Genomic DNA, 21,479 nt, shown 5'->3' on the forward strand with positions numbered 1-21,479 from the left:
TACCACGTTATTCCATGCCTTTGTTTTGAAGATTAAATGAGGTTGTGCCTGTAACATTAGAGTAGTTCCTAACGCATGGTAGAATATAAGAAATGTTAACTCTCGTCCTTCCTGATGTGGAAGCTGGTACAGAGTGGGTGTGAGCTTACCTTAGATCCCATAGTGCTGTATTCATCCAGCTAGGGTGGATGAACACAGTTTTGCCTGGAGCAGGTGCTTAGGAACCCCCCACTCTTTTTGCTCACAGTGTCTGGAGAGCTGGGAGCCAGAAGGGGTCACAGTCATCCCTTGCCTCCATGCTTCTTTTCTGTAGGAACAGGCTGTGCTCGGGGCACTGGTGTGTGACCATGTTCTCTCTCAGGGGTCTGGGCCTACTGACTTCTGCCAAATTGGAACCTTCTCAGGCTGTGGGGAAAAATTCCTAGTGCATTTGCCCCACCTTTTGTTCTCTTTGTCCCTGTATCAGGAGATAGTGGAGGAAACCATGCGGAGGAGGCAGCGGCGAGAGTGGGAGGCCCGCAGGTGAGTCTGCGCTTCCAGCTGCTCCCAGCACCAGGAGCCCACTTGCCTGGTGCTCTGTGGTGCCACCCATACCTCTGACTTTCTGTCTCAGGATAATTCATTCAGTTTAGAACCTTTGGGCAGTGGTTCTGAGAGTGAACCTGTGGCCGCTGCATTGGAGAAGAGCTCCAGGCTGTTCCCCGGTCCTATGAGTGACAGGACAGCCCCAAGGTCTCCCAGGTACATGCCATCCATTAGAGACCATGGCCTCGGCTCTTTATTTTTATTGAGTTTTTCCAGTGTAGATACTTTGATTTACAAATTATTTATAAGAAGTGCTCAAAAATTAAAATATTGGAAAGGTTATTCTAGCTTGAAGTGAGCATGCAGCAGTGCCCTTGAGGTGGGTCCTGGGGGAAGCCCTTGCTGGATCTGTCATGGAAGGTTTCCCAGGCCATCCAGCTGATATTCCCCCTGTTTCAGCTGAGGGCATGCACTCCTGCCACTGCCACAGGAGGAAGGCTGCCCCCTCGGATAAGGACAATGTAGGACAGGTGTGGTGGCTCACGCCTGTATTCCCAACACTTTGGGAGGCCCAGGCAGGAGAACCCAGGAGAGTTCGAGGCTGCAGTGAACTATGATTGTGCCATTGCACTCCAGCCTGGGTGACAGAGTAAGACCTTGTCTCTACAAACAAACCAAAAAAGGATAATATAAAACCATTTCAGGAAGCATAAGGAAAGAAAAGTGAAAATAATCCATAATCACACTTTCTAATTCAAAGAGATTCTGGGTTTGGATTTCTATTCTTGGGTTATACATACTTGTGCATATTTTACATGATATACATCTGATTTTGCATCTTTCTACTTAATATAGCCATTTAAAATAGTTCTGAATAGGCTTTCTAAACAGCATAGGACTTAATTGGCAATTTCCCTTTTTGAAATGTAGGTTACTTCCAGTATTTTGCCATTATAAATAAGGCTTCAGTGAATTACTTTGTGCACACAGCAAGTTTTGTCTTGCTTTTTCGTTTGAATTGTAATTATGGGACAATTTCTCTGAATTGGAATTCTGGAACTATACCACTTTACATCATACATTGCCACTGGCAGTTTGTGTTAATTTCCCAATGTTACACATATACATTCTGCTAGAGTCAATAAGTGGCCAGATGTGGTGGCTCATGCCTATAATCCCAATACTTTGGGAAGCCAAGGTAGGGGTATTGCTTGAGCCCAGGAGTTTGAGACCGACCTGGACAACATAGTGAGACTTTGTCTCTATTAAAAAAAATATTTTTTTTAAATTAGCTGGGTGTAGTGGCACATGCCTGTAACCCCATCTACTTAGGAACTTAGGAGGCTGAGTTAGGAGGATCACTTGAGCCCAGGATGTCGGGGCTGCAGTGAGCTGTGATCACACCACTGCAATTCAGCCTGGGAGACAGAGCAAGAACCTGTCTCAATGAAAAAGAAAAAACTAAGTCAATACGTGAAAACAAATAGTACCATGATTTAATTTGCATTTCATTGAATACTGTCAAGTTTAGCATTTTTCCAAAATATTTGGCTTCCTGTACTGCTGCTTCTTGTTGAAGACCTGCATTTTATGTCATTACAGAAGAGACATCCTCTTTGACTACGAACAGTATGAATATCATGGGACATCGGTAAGTACTAATAGGTGCAACTCACTATAAAGTTCTGACTCCAGGGGTCAGTGTCCTCAAATGTGAAGAAGAAACACAGATTTTAGAGCCATAAAAGCCTGGTTTGAATCTGAGCTCCATGCCTTCCCCGTGTGACCTTGGGCAGCTGTTGCAAGCTCTCTGAGCCTTAAACACCTCCTCCTCTGTAAAGAGAATAATCCTCATTTCAGAGGTAATTATTAAGATGATTGTTTGCACCCAATAGGTGATCAAAGAAGAGCAGCGTTTATTTTTGCTTATCATCAAAAATACAGAATGAGTTTGTACCAGTCTCTGCGAGAAGATAAAATGCTATAGACTTCTAACAGTACATCAGTGTGTGTCTTTTATAAAACAGAATTTAGTATGGAAAACCTACTATATTGATAGTGTTGAGCAGAGCTCAAGGCCTTAAGGAGCCCTAAAAAATCAGTTTCAATAAAACATCCTGTATTTAGTGTTAGAATTCAATGCTGGGACTTTGAACTCTGACACCGTATTTCCAGTGTCCCTTCTATTGTCAAGGTTCCATTGTCCTTTGAAGGATCATCCTTTGCTGTCTCTGCTCAGTCCTTGCACATGGAAAATTCTAAGCAGTTGGTGGGGAGGGTGTTGATGCTAGCTTAGACAAAATACCTCCCTCCAGATACATGGGGCAAATTCCCTTGGAAATTCTCTCCCTGGAGGAAGCCCACATCTCACGACAAAGGGGATCTTAGGGTCTTCTGGTCAGACACTAGTCTTCCTCGAGGTCTTACCAAATAGAGACCCTCTGCTTATGGGAGTTAAATGCTCCGATGTGGACAGCCCTGCTGGAAAGACCCTCCTCACAAGAGGTCCTGAGGCCCCTCCCTCTTTAATATTCAAATAATTGGACCCAGGGCTCTGCCTGACCTAGCCTTTCTGGGAATGTGTTTGAGGACGCCAGCCAAGCAGGAGGAGTGTGCGGACGCGGAGCCAGGCAAACGATGGGATCTTCTGACTTTCAGGATTCAGTGCCTGCCTCAGGCATCACTGAGGAACCCAGGGAGATGCAAAGAGGCCCCAGCCAGTGCTATACCTGAGCTGCCCCTACAAAGTGAAGTCTACCCTTGCTACAGGATAAAATACACAGACAGTAATGATTTTAGCTAGCAAAGGAGTTACTTTCAGTCCTCTTCTCAGTTTAGCGTGTACTCATCCCACATGTCGGGCTGGAATCCACCCACATTCCCTGACCAGGCAGACCCTCCATCCGCAGGCGTTTGCCAGGGCCCTTCTGGCTCAGGTCCAGCCTGGCCTCATGGCCCAGCCCCAGCACATGCCCCTCCCATGAGCCTTAGACTTCTCTGCTTCCTTGCAGTCAGCCATGGTGATGTTTGAGATGGCATGGATGCTGTCCAAGGACCTGAATGACATGCTGTGGTACGTAGCCCCTGCGGCAGCTGTGTGAGAGTGTTTGTTGCCTTGGTCAGTGCCACATAAGCAGCTCTGTCCTCCCACAGGGAGGGCACTTCCTCTATCCCCACCAGGAGTGTCAGACACAGCCCCTTTCTGGGAATGTGTGTGATTCTGGTCTTCCTAACTGTGAAGCTCTGGGAGCTTCACACAAACATGGGACTTGGAGTGTCGGAGAATGCAGAGGACGAGGATACAGTACAGCTTCACCCTCCCCACTCCTGCTGCTCAGCCTGTGCTCAGTAAATTCAAGTGACAGGAGGAGTGTGAGGTTTGAAGGAGGCAGCCTTTGCAGTGGCTCACATCCTAATCTTACATCCATAATCCCAGTACTTTGGGAGGTCAAGACAGGAGCATCACTTGAGTGCAGAAGTTTGAGACTATCCTGGGCAATGAAGTGAAACCCTGTCTCAAAAAAAGAAAAAACTGTCCGGGCGTGGTGGCTCACCCCTCTAATCCCAACACTTTGGAAGGCCAAGGCAGGTGGATCACCTGAGGTCAGGAATTCGAGACCAGCCTGGCCAATATGGTAAAACCCTGTCTCTACCAAAAATAGAAGAAAAAAAAAAATTAGCCAGGCGTGGTGGTGGATGCCCATAATCTCAGCTACTCAGGCGGCTGAAGTAGGAGAATCACTTGAATCTGGAAAGCAGAGGTTGTAGTGAGCTGAGACTGGGCCATTACACTCCAGCCTGGGCAACAAGAATGAAACTGTCTCAAAAATTAGCTGAGTGTGGTAGTGTGTACCTGTAGTCCAAGCTGCTCAGGAGGCTGAGGCAGGAAGATTGCCTGAACCCAGAAGCTCAAGGCTGCAATAAGCTACAATTGTGTCACTGTAGTCCAGCCTGGGTGACAAAGTGAGATGCTGTCTCTAAAAAAGGAGGCAGCTCTTGCTAGGCATCCTTGCAGCCCCGGCACACGGTGGCAAAATTTGATGTAGGAAGAACCATCCCTCCTCTGAGTCCACTGTGCAGGCTGCATCTGGCATGACTGAGCACAGTGGGGCCCAGTCACTCTTGCCGTGGGCTGGCCGTCATGCTGGGGAAGCCAGGCCTTGCCTGGGTCTCATAGGTAAAAGATGAGCCTGAAGACAAGAGCCTTGAAGCTCACCAGAGGCCTAAACACTGCTACTCTACATCCTGCTACTTTAAGCTGTAGGATGAGTAGATGTGAACACAACTAGGGTCCCCTGTGCTGGGGGCAGGTGACATGAGGGACTCAGAGAGATGAAGTGATACCAGGGTCACCAACAACTCAGCACAGGCCTCTGCCATGGTCCTACATCAACTCCACTCTGAGTGTCGGGGTCAGGAGCGCAGGACAAGAGCAGAGCATGGCCTGGGAGTGGACAGGAGTGCTGACTCCTGTTACAGCTGCCATGACTGCCCTGGGAGGTTTTCCTCCTCTGAGTACTTAAAGCTCCCACAGTGGCAGACACTGCACTGCGAGGCCCCAGTTACCCATCTAACCTCTTCACCTCAAGGAGAGAGGCCACCTGACTGAGGCAAGCCAGGGTCTGGCCCCACTGGCAGGACATTCCCCAGAGTGCTGAGCTTGGGCCCGTTCCATCATCTTACTCCATCCCCCAGGCCTCATGGAGTCCAGGTGGGCTATAGGCCATCTCCACTGCCTTCTCTTCCTCCAGGTGGGCCATCGTTGGACTAACGGACCAGTGGGTGCAAGACAAGATCACTCAGTAAGGACACACTCCCTTGCCTTGCAGGGTCAGCCCTGTGCTGTGGCCAGGTGCACAGCCTGACCATAGCCACTAAGTTTTTAGCAGGGTCTCTGTAGGGTCCTATTGAGAAGTGAGGACTGGTCCTCCTCCTTGGGCCCAGGCATTTGTCACTGAGGAAGGGCTAACTAAGTACCAACCAAGTGACCGTGGCCTTGTGTGGCCTCTTCATCTTGCAGGTAGAGCCAGCCTCCCCAGTTCTCTCGCAGTGCCCTGCTTGTGCTCGGTGCTATGAGCAGGGCCAGGCTTAGAGGCAGGTGCTAAGGTGTGGCCCTTGCAGTAGGTTGGGGTTGGGGGAAGACAACACAGGAGCAGGTTGGGGGCGGGATGAGAGACCCTAGTGAAGACCCTGAGTATCTTGCCAAGGATAGGGGTTTGACCCCAAAGGTAAGGGGAAGGCTCCAGAGGATTTTAAGGGGTCTGGTGTGAAGCAGAACCCCTTTTTGCCCTCAGTGGTGGGCTCCCCATCTGATAGACTGACGGTGAGCTACAAGGCTGCCTCAGAATGCAGATGTTGTGGGGTGAAGTGGGGTTGGCTGCTTCTTTCATCCCCGCTAATGCACGAAGTGGGCCATCCTTCTCTAGGGGCCATCAGGCAAAACCTCTTAGGGATTGGCATGGACCTAGACCCCAACATGCTGGCCCTCTCCTAGGGGACCCATGTAGATGTCCCCAAGCTGTCACCTGGCACAGCCCTAGGCACAGCCTCCAGTTGGGCGCTGGTCTCCTCATGCAGTTTGAATAGGCCCCATGCCACTATTTCCTGCCTCCCCAGCCCTGCCCCTGTCTGGGTCCTGCAATGAGGCCCACAAGGCAGGAGAAGCCTAAGTTTCAGGCCTGGGGCTGCTGCTTGGACAGGTCACCTTGGCACAGCCCACTGCCTTGTTGGGCCTCAGTCCCCTCCTGCGTTAAGAGTAGCATGGAATCTGTGCACAGATAATGTAGGGGCTAGAAACACCATGGTGCATGCACTGATAGGCACTGTTCCTGGTCTGTAGCAGTCTGTCAGGTGAGGCCCCACGGTCACTGTCCTGGTTGGTGGCCCTTTGGAACCTAGAGTGGCGTCTTCCTGCTCTCATTGTGCTCAGTGGCACTTCCTGTACAGGATCTGTACCTGAAACTGTCCCTATAAACTTTATGAAATTAATGAGGGCTGGGGAAGGGAGAACTGAAAATGCTTTCTTCTCCTTACTCAGTGCCCTGCAATCATGAAACTCTTCCTCTGCTGCAAACTCTGCTATCTCAGTGTAACAGGTCTGTTACTGCACAGCGGACATATGGACCTCCTGGTCCTATAACACATTTTGGAGGCCGAGCGCGGCGGCTCACCCCTGTAATCCCAGCACTTTGGGAGGCAGAGGTGAGTGGATCACCTGAGGTCAGGAGTTCGAGACCAGACTGGCCAACATGGTGAAACACCGTCTCTACTAAAAATAGAAAAATTAGCTGGGCATGATGGCACATACCTGTATTGCAGTCCCAGCTACTCGGGAGGGTGAGGCAGGAGAATCGCTTGAACCCAGGAAGCGGAGGCTGCAGTGAGCCGAAATCGTGCCACTGCACTCCAGCCTGGGCAACAGAACAAGACTCCGTCTCAAAAAAAACCAAACCAAAACAAACAAAAAATTTTGGAGCGCCTACCTGAAGCCCCTTATGGGTATTTGCCGTGGCTAGGTTCCCCTTCGCTGTTCGGTGGGCAGGACCCAGAGACAGCCCAAGGGGCCACTGGGCTCCACTGAAATATGGGCTGTCACTGGTGCCCTGCCTGTTGACGGGGCAGTGTCAACCTTTGATGCAGAAACTGCTCGCAGCAAAGAAGTTTCTGGTTTTGAAAGGCATTTTAGGAAAGTTTTCTCCATGCAACCGGCACCCCCTTTCTCTTCTGATTTGCTGGCCTCCTTGGAGATCTTGTGGCCTCCTCGGAATCTTGTGGCATATTATAACCCTTTCTTAATTGGAAATGACCCAGACACCCAACAAGCATCTAAAATAATTTTAGGATTTTAAGCTACATAGAAAGTTTGCCTACAAGCTTTCATAACAATTTACATTTCCTGCATTTTTAAGTTTGCCTAGATTACTTATGAAAACTGAGATACTAGACAAAACTAGTCATCATTTCAAATTATTGTTAACCTTTTTCTTTTTTTGAAATGAGGTCTGTCTCACAGGCTGGAGTGCGTTGGCATAAACAACTCACTGCAGCCTTGACCTCCTGGGATCAAGCAATCCCACCACCTTAGCCTCCCATGTAGCTGGGACTACAGGCGTGTGTCACGATGCCTGGCTAATTTTTTTTATTTTTTTGTAGAGATGGGGTCTTACTTTGTTGCCGAGGCTGGTCTTAAACTCCTAGGCTCAAGCAGTCCTCCCTCAGCTTCCCAAAGTGTTGGGATGACAGATGTGAGTTGCCATGCCTGGCCTTCTTAATCATTTTAATAACCTGTGACCATCAGATGTTCACCTAAGAACCTTAAAGTTAAATGCATATGTATTTTTGCTGACAACTCAGAAGATTCAGCTGTTATCATTAAACCAACAATATTAATCTTATTTGTCAAAAAATCATACAAAGATCATTCTGGTTTTGGTTAAGTTTATAGTCTTATAACCTTTTATGCAAAGTCCTGACACCCTAAATATCCAGTAGAGACAAATATAAAATCGTTCGGTCAGTAAACTCAGAAAAAAGATGTATGCTGATAGTTTTGAAGACATTTCTATTTTTATTTTACTAATGATTGTAAAGCCAGCTTATTTACTAAAGATCATTTAAGTCACATGAACTTGAAAAATGTTTGAACTTATTTACTTTGTTTATGAGCACTCATTTATTTATAAGCCAGTTTGGTGCCGTGTAGACACAACATATAACACAACACATGTACATACATCTAAATTTATTTTAACCCACATACACACACATACAAAGGTACAGCTTTTACTGCAGAACTCTAGCCATGAGACAGCTCACCAGTTTATAAAAGAGGGTGGATCGAAATTATTTCTGACAAAATTGGAACCATTCACATAAATAAACTTTGTTTATCCCAATAGGTAATTCAATGAAGGCTGTGAACTAAAATTTTGAATAAAGCAGTTTCTATAGCAGTTTGATTTTAAAACTTACCCTTTCTTCTTTTTTCTACTTTCAAGTTTTCAGTGATTACATTTTAGCTACAACTGGCTGAGCTGTATAAGCAAAACAAAATCTCCAAGTAGCTCTGAATTAGTAATACCATAAACAGTGAGTCTTATCTCAATACCAGTAGCTTAATAACACCAGATTCAAAGCAGGCAGAAAAGAGACTGGGGTGATGGCTCATGCCTGTAATCCCAGCACTTTGTTGGGGGTAGGAGGATTGCAGGAATCCAGCCTAGGTAACATAGAACCCCTCTCTACAAAAATAAAAAAAAAATCAACTGGGCATGGTGGTGCACACCTGTGGTCCCAGCTACTTGGGAGGCTGAAGTGGGAAGATTACTTGAGCCTGGGAGGTCAAAGCTGCAGTAAGCTGTGATTGTGCCACTGTCCTCCAGCCTGGGAAACAGAGTGAGACCCTGTTTTAAAAAAAGAAAGCAGACAGAAACTTTCCTCATAGTTTTTCCACAGGAATTCCTTCTTTCTTTTTTTTTTTTTTTTTTTTTTGAGACAGAGTCTCGCTCTGTCGCCCAGGCTGGAGCGCAGTGGCCGGATCTCAGCTCACTGCAAGCTCCGCCTCCCGGGTTTACGCCATTCTCCTGCCTCAGCCTCCTGAGTAGCTGGGACTACAGGCGCCCACCACCTTGCCCGGCTAGTTTTTTGTATTTTTTAGTAGAGACGGGGTTTCACCATGTTAGCCAGGATGGTCTCGATCTCCTGACCTCGTGATCCGCCCGTCTCGGCCTCCCAAAGTGCTGGGATTACAGGCTTGAGCCACCGCGCCCGACCTGGAATTCCTTCTTTTAGTGGGTAAGTTATATATTGCACTAACCTGATGAAGACATATATCTCTTGTCTTCCCAGTTTTACAAGATGCAGCCCAGTGCCCAGCTTGGAGTAACCAAATTAATATTTCTCATTCCAACTGAGACGATATACACCCAACAAAAATGCAGACACTAATCACTCCACTCCACACCCAGATTTGATGTGGCGAGGCTCACACTTGCCCTTGTCAGCCCTCAGCACCTTTGATCTACTCAAAGTTGGGAGGAATTACCTCCAACCAGGAGTTCAGCGGGTGGTCTCTGGGTAAGATGAAAAAGCATATGATCAACCTGAGTTAGGCCTGCTGAGCTTCTGCCATTAATTCCTTCAGGGATCCCTTTCATAAACATAAACATTCATAACAAGGCAAAGACAAAAGGCCTTCCGAAATCAAGTTACAAATTTTAGAAGTCAAGAGGATTTCTCCCAAGCAGTTCTTTTTGGTCTCCTTCAAATGTAGAGGAAGTCCCCTCAAACAAGGCCCTTCCTATTACTAGGGAGGGTCTACAAGACCTCAGAGGAGGCCTCAAAACTTCAGAGGGAGCCACAAGACCTCCAAAGGGGCCAGCAAATCAGAGGAGAAAGGGGTGCTGGTTGCATCGAGAAAACTTACCTAAGATGCCTTTCAAAACCAGAAACTTGCTTTGCTGCGAGCAGTCTACACACCAAAGGCTTGACGTTGCCATGTCAACAGGCAGGGCACCGGCAGCACCCATAGTTCAGTGGAACCCACGGGCCACTTGGGCTTTGGACTTGTCTCTGGGTCCTTCCCACTGAACAGCAAAGGGGCACCGAGCCACAGGCAAATGCCCACAAGGGGCTCCAGGCTAGGCTCACCATAATGTGTTATAGGACCAGCAGGTTTGTATGCCTGCTGTGCAGTAACAGACTTGTTACACTGAGACAGCAGAGTTTGCAGCAGAGGAAGAGCTTTATGATTGCAGGGCACTGAGTGAGGAGATGGGAGGAGACCCTCAAATCCATCTCTTTGAGGAGTTCTGGGCTGGGTCTTTTTTTGTTTGTTTGTTTTTGAGACAGAGTTTCGCTCTTGTTGCCCAGGCTGGAGTGCAATGGTGCGATCTTGGCTCACTGCAGCCTCTGCCTCCCAGATTCAAGCGATTCTCCTGCCTCACCCTTCCGAGTAGCTGGGATTACCAGCATGCACCACCACGCCAGGCTAATTTTGTATTTGTAGTAGAGACGGGGTTTCTCCATGTTGGTCAGGCTGGTCACAAACTCCTGACCTCAGGTGATCCACCCACCTCGGCCTCCCAAAGTGCTGGGATTACAGGTATGAGCCACCTCGCCCAGCCTGGGCTGGGGTTTTTAGGGGGACTGTGGAGGGTGAGGGGCTGAAAAATTGGGATAGTTGATTGGTGGGGGAAGGGGGATGAAATCATCAGGGTGTACAAACCACTCGGGTGAGTCAGCTCCTCATGGGGTCCTTCGGAGCAGTTGAGTCAGTAGCTCCATCAGTATACGGGACCCACAGGAATATCTCAGAGGGAAAACAGCATTTCCTAAGGTTCAAGTTGTGATCTACGGAGCAGTGAGGGGAACTACAATCTTGTGATGGGGTCTACATGCTTCTGAGGCAATAGACACCAAGCAACTATGAGGAAGCAGTCAGAAAGCACGCTGACCTAGTGACTGATGCTGACGTGCTGCGAGCTGGGTTCATTTTCATTTCTCCCCTCCCCCTACCCTCATTAATTTTGTAAAGTTTGTAGGGAACATTTCACCCACTCTGCTGTGGATCCCTGTCACTTACGGAGTCTATTATCTTGGCTGTGTGGGCTGTGGGCTCTGCAGTGTCCGTTCTCAGGAGGTGTGAGACCCATGAGGACAGGAGGTGGGCAAGGCTGGAGACCACACCCCCCCGCTCTGTCCAATCATGTTTTCCTGGCTGCTTGGTTTCTATGCAGGCTGCATGTCCTTAGTCTTTGCATAGAACAACTCCCGTGGTGAGCAGGCCCTTGAGGGAGTTCCTGAGCAGGAATGGAGCCTAGGCTCAGGCTGCCTGGTAAGATCTGGAGGGAACCAGCCGAGGCTTGTGCTACCTTTTCTTCCAGAATGAAATACGTGACTGATGTCGGTGTCCTGCAGCGCCACGTTTCCCGCCACAACCACCGGAACGAGGATGAGGAGAACACGCTCTCCGTGGACTGCACGCGGATCTCCTTTGAGTATGAGTATCCTTGTGGCCCAGCCTGAGGGGCACAGGCAGCACCCCTGCCTCCAGGGTTCTGCTCAGCGGGCCTTGTTTGCTTTGTCACCCTCTGTGGGTTCTGGCCCACATCCCCAGGAGGGAAAGCAGGTGGGGCAGGAAGTTTTGGGGGAAGGGGCTGTGGTGTGCTACCCCAGCTCATCTGTGTGGCTTTGGCTTCTAAATGCCAGAGCTGAGTTTGGAAGTGTCACCCTTCTCCAGCACGTCCCTGTAAAGTGCTTATTGTGGGCCTGGTTCTGGATGTGGTAGCAGTGAGGGTGGCGGTTCATGCAGTCAGGAAAGAAGAAGGGAGCTACCATGTAATCACACAGTATGATGTTTCTTTGAGAAACACATGGGACATTGGTGGAGTGCCCAGGAAAGACCATGGGGAGGCCACATCTCACACAGTCTCAGCCACTTTCAGTGTGAGCACAGGAGGAACTGGGGGACTGACTGGGGTCAGGTGTCAGGAGGCCAGAGCAGGCCTTGTGAGCCAAGGGCAGCAGGAGACTGTGGAGTGACCAGAGTTTGAGTCAGGGTTTTTAAAAGGTCCCTTGGCTGCCCAGTAGAGGTAGGTTGGGGGCGAGGAGATGGTCACAGCTCTCCAAGGCCACACAATAGTGGCTCGGCCCAGACTGCAGCAGTGGCTGTGAGCAGTCAGGTTACATGATATCGGGGACGGAGCTGCCCTGTCTCTGCACTGTGATGGCTGGGAAGGAGGAAGAGTGAGTGTGGGCACATCAGTAGTCAGGTGGCCATCAGAGCCTAGGAAGCAGGGCAGAGCTGGCTGAACTGGGGAGGAGAGCCGCTGTGCATAGGACCCGGTCCCATCTTGTGTGTGGCAAGGTGGACTACTTACCCAGGGACCATGGGAGTGTGTGACTGAGGCAGGAGGGAGGGAGTCAGGGAGCTGAGGACGCCAGGGCTTCAGGAAGCTGCTGGAATGTGGGCAGGGAGCATAGTGGTCTGAAGTCCTGGGAGTCCCCAGGAGTTGGGAGGGGCAATTGTGGGGACTGAGCATGCTAAGGAAGCAGGCAGGACCAGGCTCTCGTCCTGTAAAGGGGAGGTCCACCGTCGGGGGCAGTCCACACTCACAGCTGCGCTCACAGTGCCAGGAGCTGTGATGGGTATGTTTAAGAAAAGGGCTGAGGAGGTCGGGCGTGGTGGCTCACGCCTGTAATCCCAGCACTCTGGGAGGCCGAGGCGGGCGGATCACGAGATCAGGAGATCGAGACCATACTGGCTAGCACGGCGAAACCCTGTCTCTAGTAAAAAATACAAAAAATTAGCCGGGCATGGTGGCGGGCGCCTATAGTCCCAGCTACTCGGGAGGCTGAGGCAGGAGAATGTTCTGCGTGAACCCAGACAGCAGAGCTTGCAGTGAGCTGAGATCGTGCCACTGCACTCCAGCCTGGGTGACAGAGCAGGACTCTGTTTCAAAAAAAAGAAAAAAGGGTTGAGGATGGGGGAGCTTCGTGAGGGCTGGGCTCGGTGGAGCAGGAGGTGCAGGATGACAAGCTGGTCAGCCCAGCCTCCCATGTCATGTGTGGTCATGACTGCTCCGTGTGACCACAGCACACGGACTCTGCAGACCCCTGTGCTCCAGATATTCTGCCTGTCAGACAGGGATGGTGGTCTGTGCCTGTCATTTCACAGGCTCTCCATATGGGTCAGCTTAAGCTAAGAAGGTCAAAGGGCTCCAAGTCGTCCTTGGGATACCTGGTCGTGCAGGCAGGCCCGGCAAGGAAGGGCCCCGCCATCAGAGTGGCCCACCTGCTGGAGTTACGAGGGTGGGGCTGTGTACTCAGGGCAGCCAGTGGGTGCTTGCATGCTCCTTGACAGCAGGCCCAGCCTCCGCCTGGCGCTCTACCAGCACTGGTCCCTCCATGACAGCCTGTGCAACACCAGCTATACCGCAGCCAGGTTCAAGCTGTGGTCTGTGCATGGACAGAAACGGCTCCAGGAGTTCCTCGCAGACATGGGGTGAGTGACTGCCTGGGCCTGCAGTGCCAGCCCTGGCCACCCCCAAGGGAAAAGCCCCTCTGCTTTGTTGTAACCAACTTAGTTATAAAATGCAGCCTGTCCTGCCATAAGCTCCTCGCCCTAGATCCCAGAATATCCTCCGAATGCCGGTGCGGGGACATCCTTGCTTGCCCTTGGTTTGGGTTTCTTTCCACCCTGTCGGTGTGTGGTGACCTTGCTCATGTGGCTTGGGCTTGTTCTTTCCAGTCTTCCCCTGAAGCAGGTGAAGCAGAAGTTCCAGGCCATGGACATCTCCTTGAAGGAGAATTTGCGGGAAATGATTGAAGAGTCTGCAAATAAATTTGGGTAAACACACATTTTTCTGGATTGAGCTTCTTTAAAGTGAAAAGTTCTACTTTAACTGTGCTTCTAAAATAATGCAAAAAAAAAAAAAAACCCAAGAATGTACAATTAGTGTTATGCGAGTCTGGCCATTCCTGAAGTCTTGAGTTCTTTTTGGATTAAAAATAGGACTTTTTCTGGCCGGGCGCGGTGGCTCAAGCCTGTAATCCCAGCACTTTGGGAGGCCGAGACGGGCGGATCACGAGGTCAGGAGATTGAGACCATCCTGGCTAACACGGTGAAACCCCGTCTCTACTAAAAATACAAGAAAATTAGCCGGGCGAGGTGGCGGGCGCCTGTAGTCCCAGCTACTCGGGAGGCTGAGGCAGGAGAATGGCCTGCGTGAACCCAGGGAGTGGAGCTTGCAGTGAGCCGAGATCGCGCCACTGCACTCCAGCCTGGGGCACAGAGCAAGACTCCGTCTCAAAAAAAAAAAAAAAAAAAAAAAAAAAAAAAAAAAAAAAAAAAATAGGACTTTTTCAAGCTTGTGAGATTTAGGATCCTTGGATCCCGGGGCTGCTGTGGGACCTGTGAGATTGACCCCAGTCTGTTTCACTGGAGACAGCAAATGGGCCACAGAGCCAGGTTCAGGTGAACTCTGCCCGACCAAGTCCGTGGGCACTCCTGGAGGCCCCTGGCTTCTCCCACCCCAGCCAGCTGGCATGCTAGGGTGTAGGAGAGGACCCCACACACCCGTAAGCCAGCCAAACAGCTGTTGACGAGAAGGCATCTGGCCACTCTGGGCTGCAGGGCCGGTATGTCTGGATGTTCTGACCTGCCTCATCCTCTAAGCAGCACAGCTGTGCTGGAAGCATTGGCTCGGGCATGTGAGGGACATTAGCACATCTGTTGGCCTGCCTGGCACTGAGAGCTCGCCCACAATTTGAGGGTGACAGCTGTGTTTGCTCCTGTGACAGGATGAAGGACATGCGCGTGCAGACTTTCAGCATTCATTTTGGGTTCAAGCACAAGTTCCTGGCCAGCGATGTGGTCTTTGCCACCATGTCTTTGATGGAGAGCCCCGAGAGGGATGGCTCAGGGACAGATCACTTCATCCAGGCTCTGGACAGCCTCTCTAGGTAGGAGGGCTGTGGGTTTGCCATTGCCTCATGGGGCCAACACTGGTTCTTACAGTGGCCAGGGAAGTCAGTTACGGGGACCCCAGGGCTATGGGAGTGACTGTGTCCTGCAGAAACTGCTTGTGTGAACTGGAATCACAATGCCAGCGTGGCATGTACCTGACATATTACCTGCCCCTCTTCAGTATTTGTCACTTTCTCTTGAATCCTTTTTGGCTCTTTTTTCTTTTTGATTTTTAAAATTTTCTTTTTTTACCTTTTGTATCTCTTAACAAAAGGCATTGTTTGTTGTGTATATTCATTCTTGTGTTTAATCTTACAGTTTAGTTGTCATTTCTCAATTTTTTAATTTTCCAATTCTTTCTTATCTTACTTCCTGAGATGTCCTGTATTTTTCCTTGTCTTTTTGCTTGTTTTGAAATAGAATGTGACAATTTGGATCTTTTTTTTAGCATATCTTTCTAGTGTCAGACTACAGACATCAGAGCAAAATATCTCCAAATACATTGAATTTATCTGGGAATTAGAAAAGGGATTATAGTGTCTGTGATGCACAGCTGTGGTAACCCAAATATGCATCCAAAGACAGGAGGCTAAGGGGAAGCTTTTATGGGCAAAAGGAGAAGTTCACATAAGCTAGCTTGGAAACAATTCATTGGTTTCAGAGACTCAAAGCCAGAGTTGGCATCAGTTCGTTGGTGAAGATGCATTACTGGGCAAGTGTTGTATTTTAAGAACATCTTATCTGAATTGTTGCAGTCCTAAAGAAGGGATTTCTTGTGGGGTTATTTAGAAAGTCTTTGAGTCTTTATTCCAGACATGCAAGCAGGAACTCTCTTCCTTGGTGCTTTCTCAGCTTTAATTTGTTTGGGCCTGACAAAAAGTGATTTCATCCTGGGATCTGCAACTTTCACATTAGTGTGCTTTCATTGTCCAGGGAGGTGTTCCTGTTCCTTCTTCTCTTTTTTTCTAGTAGTGACTTTGAGGGGATTTGACTTTGCTACTTCTCTCATGCTCTTTATTTATAAATTTCATTTCCCTGACTTTTTAGGAGGAGGAGGCATGATTCGGACAGCTTTTCTGACTTCAAGAGCTGCCACTTCTGTTGCTTTTGTGCAGTGGTAAAGATGCATATGTATATATGGGGGCCTGCTTTCTGGGATTTCCTGGGTCTGCTCCCAAGCACACTTTTTTTTTCCCACAGATTTATTGAGATACAATTTGCATGCCATACAGTTCACCCATTTAACGTGTACAATGTGATGGCTTTTATTATTTATTTTTTACTTTTTTAGAGACAGGGTCTCGCTCTGTTGCCCAGGCTGGAGTGCAGCGGCATGCTCATAGCTCACAGCAGCCTCAAGCAATCCTCCTACCTCAGTCTCTTGAGTAGCTGGGACAACAGGTGCATGCCACCACACCTTGCTAATTTTTAAAATTTTTGTAGAGATATGATATCACTATGTTGCCCATACTGGTCTCAAATTCCTAGGCTCAAGCAATCCTTCCACCTCAGCCTCCCAAAGTGCTGGGATGAATAGGCATGAGCCACTGTGCCTAGCCTGCAATGACTTTTAGTAGGTTGCAGTTAGGTTTTGCAAGGTTGTGCACCAATTACCACTATTTAATTTTAGAGCATTTTCATTGCCCCAGAGAGATCCTCCCAGCCTCTGGCAACCACCAATCTCCCTTTTGTCTTTATGAATTGACTGTTCTGAGCATTTCATACAAATGGGATCATACAAGATGTGGTTCTTTGTGACTGGGGTCTTCACTTAGCATCATGTTTGCAAGGCTCATCTATATTGTAGGATGTATTGCGACTATATGTCTTCCTCCCCCTGCACCCGAGACAGAGTCTCACTCTGTTGCCCAGGCTATAGTCTAGTGGCATGTTCTCGGCTCACTGCAACCTCTGCCTCCTGGGTTCAAGCAATTCTCCTGCCTCAGCCTCCCGAGTGGCTGGGATTACAGGCACATGCCACCAAGCCCGGCTAATTTTTGTAGTTTTAGTAGAGACGGGGTTTCACCATGTTGGCCAGGCTGGTCTCAAACGCCTGACCTTGTGATCCGCCTGCCTTGGCCTCCCAAAGTGCTGGGATTACAGGCATGAGCCACCGCGCCCAGCCAATATCTTTTTATTGTAAATAATATTCCGTTGGATGGATATATTCTATTTCATTTATAAGTTCATCAGTTGATGGGCATGTGGTTTGTTTCCACCTGTTGACTATTGTGACTAATGCTTCTGTGAACCTAGATGTACAAGTTTTTGTGTAGTCATGTCTTTGTTTCTTTTGGTTATATACCTACAAGTGGAAATACTGGGTGACATGGTAACACTAGGTTTAACCTTCTGGGGAACTGCCAGACTGTTTTCCACAGCAGCTGCACCATTTTACATTCCCACCAGGTGGGAGGGTTTCAGTTTCTTCACATCCTCACCGACACTTGTTTTTGTCCATCTTTTGGATTACAGCCATCCCAGTGAGTATGAAGTGGTATCTCATGGTTTTGATTTGCATTTTCTTGATGACTAATAGTGTTGAGCATCTTCTCGTGTGCTTATTGGTCATTCGTGTATCTTGTTAGGAGAATTGTCTATTCGAGTCCTTTGTCTTTTTTTTTTTTTTTTTTTTTTGAGACAGGGTATCACTCTGTTGCTCAAACTGGAATGCAGTGGTGCAATCATGGCTCACTGCAGCCTCAAACTCCTTGGCTCAAGCCATCCTCCCACCTCAGCCTCCTGAGTAGCTGGGATTACAGGCATGAGCTTCCACACCTGCTAATTTTTAAATGTTTAGTAGAGATGAGGTCTTACCATGTTGCCCAGGCTGGTCTCAAACTCCTGGGCTCAAGCAGTCTTCTGGCCTTGGCCTCCCAAAGAACTGGGATTATAGGTATAAACCATCGTGCCCAGCCTAAAATTTTTATATATCCTACATACAAATCCCTTATCAGATAAGTAATTTGCAAGTATTTTCTCCCATTCTGTAGGCTGGCTTTTCACTTTGTCAGTGTCCTAGGAAATATAAAATTTGTTAATTTTGATGACATTTAAGTGATCTGCTTTTTCCTTTGTTTCTTGCGCTTTTGGTGTCATAGCTAAGAAACCATTGCCTAACCCAAGGTCATGAAGGCTAATTTTTTTTTTTTTTTTGGAGGCAAGGTCTTACTCTGTCACTTAAGCTGGTGTGCAGTGGCACGATTTCCACTCACTGCAACCTCTGCCTCCCAGGTTCAAGCGAGTCTCCTGCCTCAGCCTCCCAAGTAACTGGGACTACAGGCATGTGCCACCACACCTGGCTAATTTTTGTATTTTTCGTAGAGACATGTTGGCCAGGCTGGGCCCCTTACTCTTTACTATAGTCTCCTTATACTTTACCAGGATTCCTTGCTGTTTAACAGGACCCATTGCTCATTACCAGGACTCCTTGCACTCTAGGGAGGCCCCTTATACTCCCCTTGGCCCACTGCACTCACCTGCTGTTGCATAGGGCAAACTTCCTCTCAGTCTGGGCCACTGCTCTCCAGTTGCCTGGAGTTTTAAGTCTTCTTAGGTCTCACTACCTCTCGGCTTTCTCTCGCACTGATATAGATGGTGTACCTGTCTGGCTGTTCATGGTCTCTTTTCACCTGCTTACACTTTGGGGTTTGAAGTGTTCCCTTGTTCTCTTAATTTGTTGCAAATGTGGGTCCCAAGTTTTTCGTTTTGCAATATAGTTGCTCTACTATTATCTAGAAATTTGGGGAAATCCAAACACTGTCTTACCACTGTTGTTGCCATCGTCCCAGCATTGATGGGTAGGCTTTAGACATTGTCTACCAACTTCCTACTGTGACAAAGGAGCATCTGTCCCACTCTTGTCCACCTTCCCTCCTGTTGGTACAGTTATGCCACTATTTTTAACTTCTTTGTAACTTTAACATATTTATGTCTTCTTTCATCACCAGTGTCTCATCTCCCTACTTTGTAAGAAAAGGATATTTGAAACACTCTTAATCCATTTTGTGTTGCTGTAAAGGAGTACCTGAGGCTGGGTAATTTATAAAGAGAAAAGGTTTATTTGGCTCACAATTCTGATGGCTGAAACGCTCAAGATTGGGCATCTGCATCTGGTGAGGGCCTCAGGCTGCTTCCACTCATGGCAAAAGGGGAGCTGGTGTGTGCAGAGACCATGTGGTAATGGAGGAAGGAAGAGAAAGGAGGAAAGTACTAGGCTCTTTTTAACAACCAGCTGTCATGGGAACTAATAGAGTAAGAACTCACTTATACCCCCTAGCCCCAGGTAGGGCATTCATCTATTCATGAGGGATCTGCCCCCATGATCCAAACATTTCCCATTAGACCCCATCTCTGCGATCTTGGATCAGATTTCAACATGAGGTTTCGAGGGGACAGATATCCAAGCTGTGGAAACAGCCTTACTTTGCTCTTCAGCTCTCCTTGGTATTTTCTGAAATTTGTGCTTTTACATTTTCAAGACTGATAACAATCTTGGGATAGAGAAAAAGATAATTTGTCTTATCTTTGGCTGTAGGTTGATTTTATTTTATTTTATTTATTTATTTTTTTAGAGACGGAGTCTCGCTCTGTCGCCCAGGCTGGAGTGCAGTTGTGCGATCTCGGCTCACTGCAAGCTCCTCCTCCTGGGTTCACCCGCCAGTCTCCTGCCTCAGCCTCCCGAGTAGCTGGGACCACAGGCACCCACCACCATGCCCAGCTAATTTTTGTAGAGATGGGGTTTCACCGTGTTAGCCAGGATGGTCTTGATCTGCTGACCTCGTGATCTGCCCACCTCGGCCTCCCAAAGTGCTGGGATTACAGGCGTGAACCACTGCGCCCAGCCTATAGGTTGATTTTAAAAGATGAAAGTCAACAAATAGTTTACTTTATTGTGCTAATAAACTATTCCAGAGACAATCATGTGTAATAATGGATTACTATCTGGCACAGCTCTTTGTTTTTCCTGGCATTTTTAATTGCCTCCTTTATCACATTCATTTTTTTCTCCCCCAAACTCCTTCCAGCCGTTATTCTCTGAGCCCCTTTTTGCTGAAGAGTCTGGGATTCTGTCTGCTCACCACAGCCTGGACCTACAGCTCTCTAGGCCTGCCTTCCACTATCCTCATGGATGTCCAAATCTTGGCTGTGCCTCTTAGTTAGGTCCAATGTTTCTTGGGATCTTCATCTTTGTTTCATTTACTCCCTCATTAAATTAGAGCACAGTTCTTAAGTAACATTCAAATAAAAGTCACATGTGAGATAAACTTTCTGAGTTCTTATATATCTGACAGTATCTTCATTTTACTATTTCTTTACTATTCCCTCCACAGAAAACATCCATGTTTTTTATTCTTGCTTTCCAGGCTTCCTGGAATGATGATGCTCTGTCTTATATTTTTGCCTTACATTTTCCGTAACTTTGTCTTGTTACCTATGTTGAGGAAGCTTTTCTTGACTTATCCTCTGGACTTTGAGTGGATGTTTTATCTTTTGCAATTATTTTTATTTCCATCAACATTTCCTAGTTTTTGACTGTTCGTTTTTCATAGCATCCTGTTCTTGGTTTAGGAATGTAAGAGTTGCACACATCTCTCTGAAGATACTAGTTAGAGTTCATTTTAACTTTCTTTTGTTCTCCAAATTATCTGTTTCCTTCAGGGTTATTTTTTCAGGCCACAGGCATTTCTCAAATGATCTGATGTCTTTCATATTCAAGAAGGGGATTGTGGACCCTTGGCTGAGCCCTGGATATCTGGGCACAGCTCACTGGTCATAAGACATCGCTTCACCTTTGCAGGCAGGAGCCAACTGTGACACTTTGTGACTCCCCACTGTAAAGCCCAGAGGCTTTGCTTGAGGACTGTACTTATACACAGAGGGTACATTTCACGTACTCAGAGGGGAGCCTCCCTTTTTCGAGGGAAGAGTAAAAATCTGTTGAGTTTGAGGCGATCCGTCATCCAACCTCCAGCCCTTGCCCAAGCCTCCCCTGTGTCAGTCCTCCTGGCCCTTCTGTGTGGGATCTTCCCTCTGTTGGCTTTTAATCTTCTGTCTTCTGATGCTTGCACCCTCTCCCACCTCTCACTGGATTGCTGTGTGTTTATACAATTTAAAAAATTATTTCCTTTCATGTGAGAGAGAACTCAGGAGGGAGAGAAGATAAATTCTTATCCCCAAACCTCTTTCTGAACCGGTAGCCAAGCAATCTTATTTATGACTTTGGTATTTTACCAAAGCACCACCTGACAAGCACCACCAAAGCCATGTGTCTGCCCTGTTGCAGGAGTAACCTGGACAAACTCTACCATGGCCTGGAACTCGCCAAGAAGCAGCTACGAGCCACCCAGCAGACCATTGCCAGCTGCCTTTGCACCAACCTCGTCATCTCCCAGGGGCCTTTCCTGTACTGCTCCCTCATGGAGGTCAGGCTTCCCACAGAGCACAGGCGCCTGGCCACAGCACCAGTGGCTTCGTCTGACCATCT

General features: G+C 48.1%; 1 protein-coding gene across 2 annotated transcripts in view; it reads left to right on the forward strand.

The window, feature by feature from the left end:
- CDC45 (cell division cycle 45) overlaps positions 1–21,479 on the forward strand; it is a 42,652-nt gene that overhangs the window by 15,536 nt on the left and 5,637 nt on the right. Inside the window, exons 7-16 of one of the 2 annotated variants that reach the window (XM_011986013.1) lie at positions 467–522; positions 646–741; positions 2,128–2,176; positions 3,537–3,598; positions 5,277–5,327; positions 11,409–11,528; positions 13,397–13,528; positions 13,775–13,873; positions 14,827–14,988; positions 21,279–21,417. In XM_011986013.1, the coding sequence (XP_011841403.1) occupies positions 467–522; positions 646–741; positions 2,128–2,176; positions 3,537–3,598; positions 5,277–5,327; positions 11,409–11,528; positions 13,397–13,528; positions 13,775–13,873; positions 14,827–14,988; positions 21,279–21,417 (966 nt within the window). The remainder of the gene's footprint in view (positions 1–466; positions 523–645; positions 742–2,127; positions 2,177–3,536; positions 3,599–5,276; positions 5,328–11,408; positions 11,529–13,396; positions 13,529–13,774; positions 13,874–14,826; positions 14,989–21,278; positions 21,418–21,479) is intronic. The other variant, XM_011986014.1, reaches the window with a different exon arrangement.

Source organism: Mandrillus leucophaeus, unplaced genomic scaffold (genome assembly GCF_000951045.1).
Source record: "Mandrillus leucophaeus isolate KB7577 unplaced genomic scaffold, Mleu.le_1.0 Scaffold291, whole genome shotgun sequence".
NCBI classification, from domain to species: Eukaryota; Metazoa; Chordata; class Mammalia; order Primates; family Cercopithecidae; genus Mandrillus; species Mandrillus leucophaeus.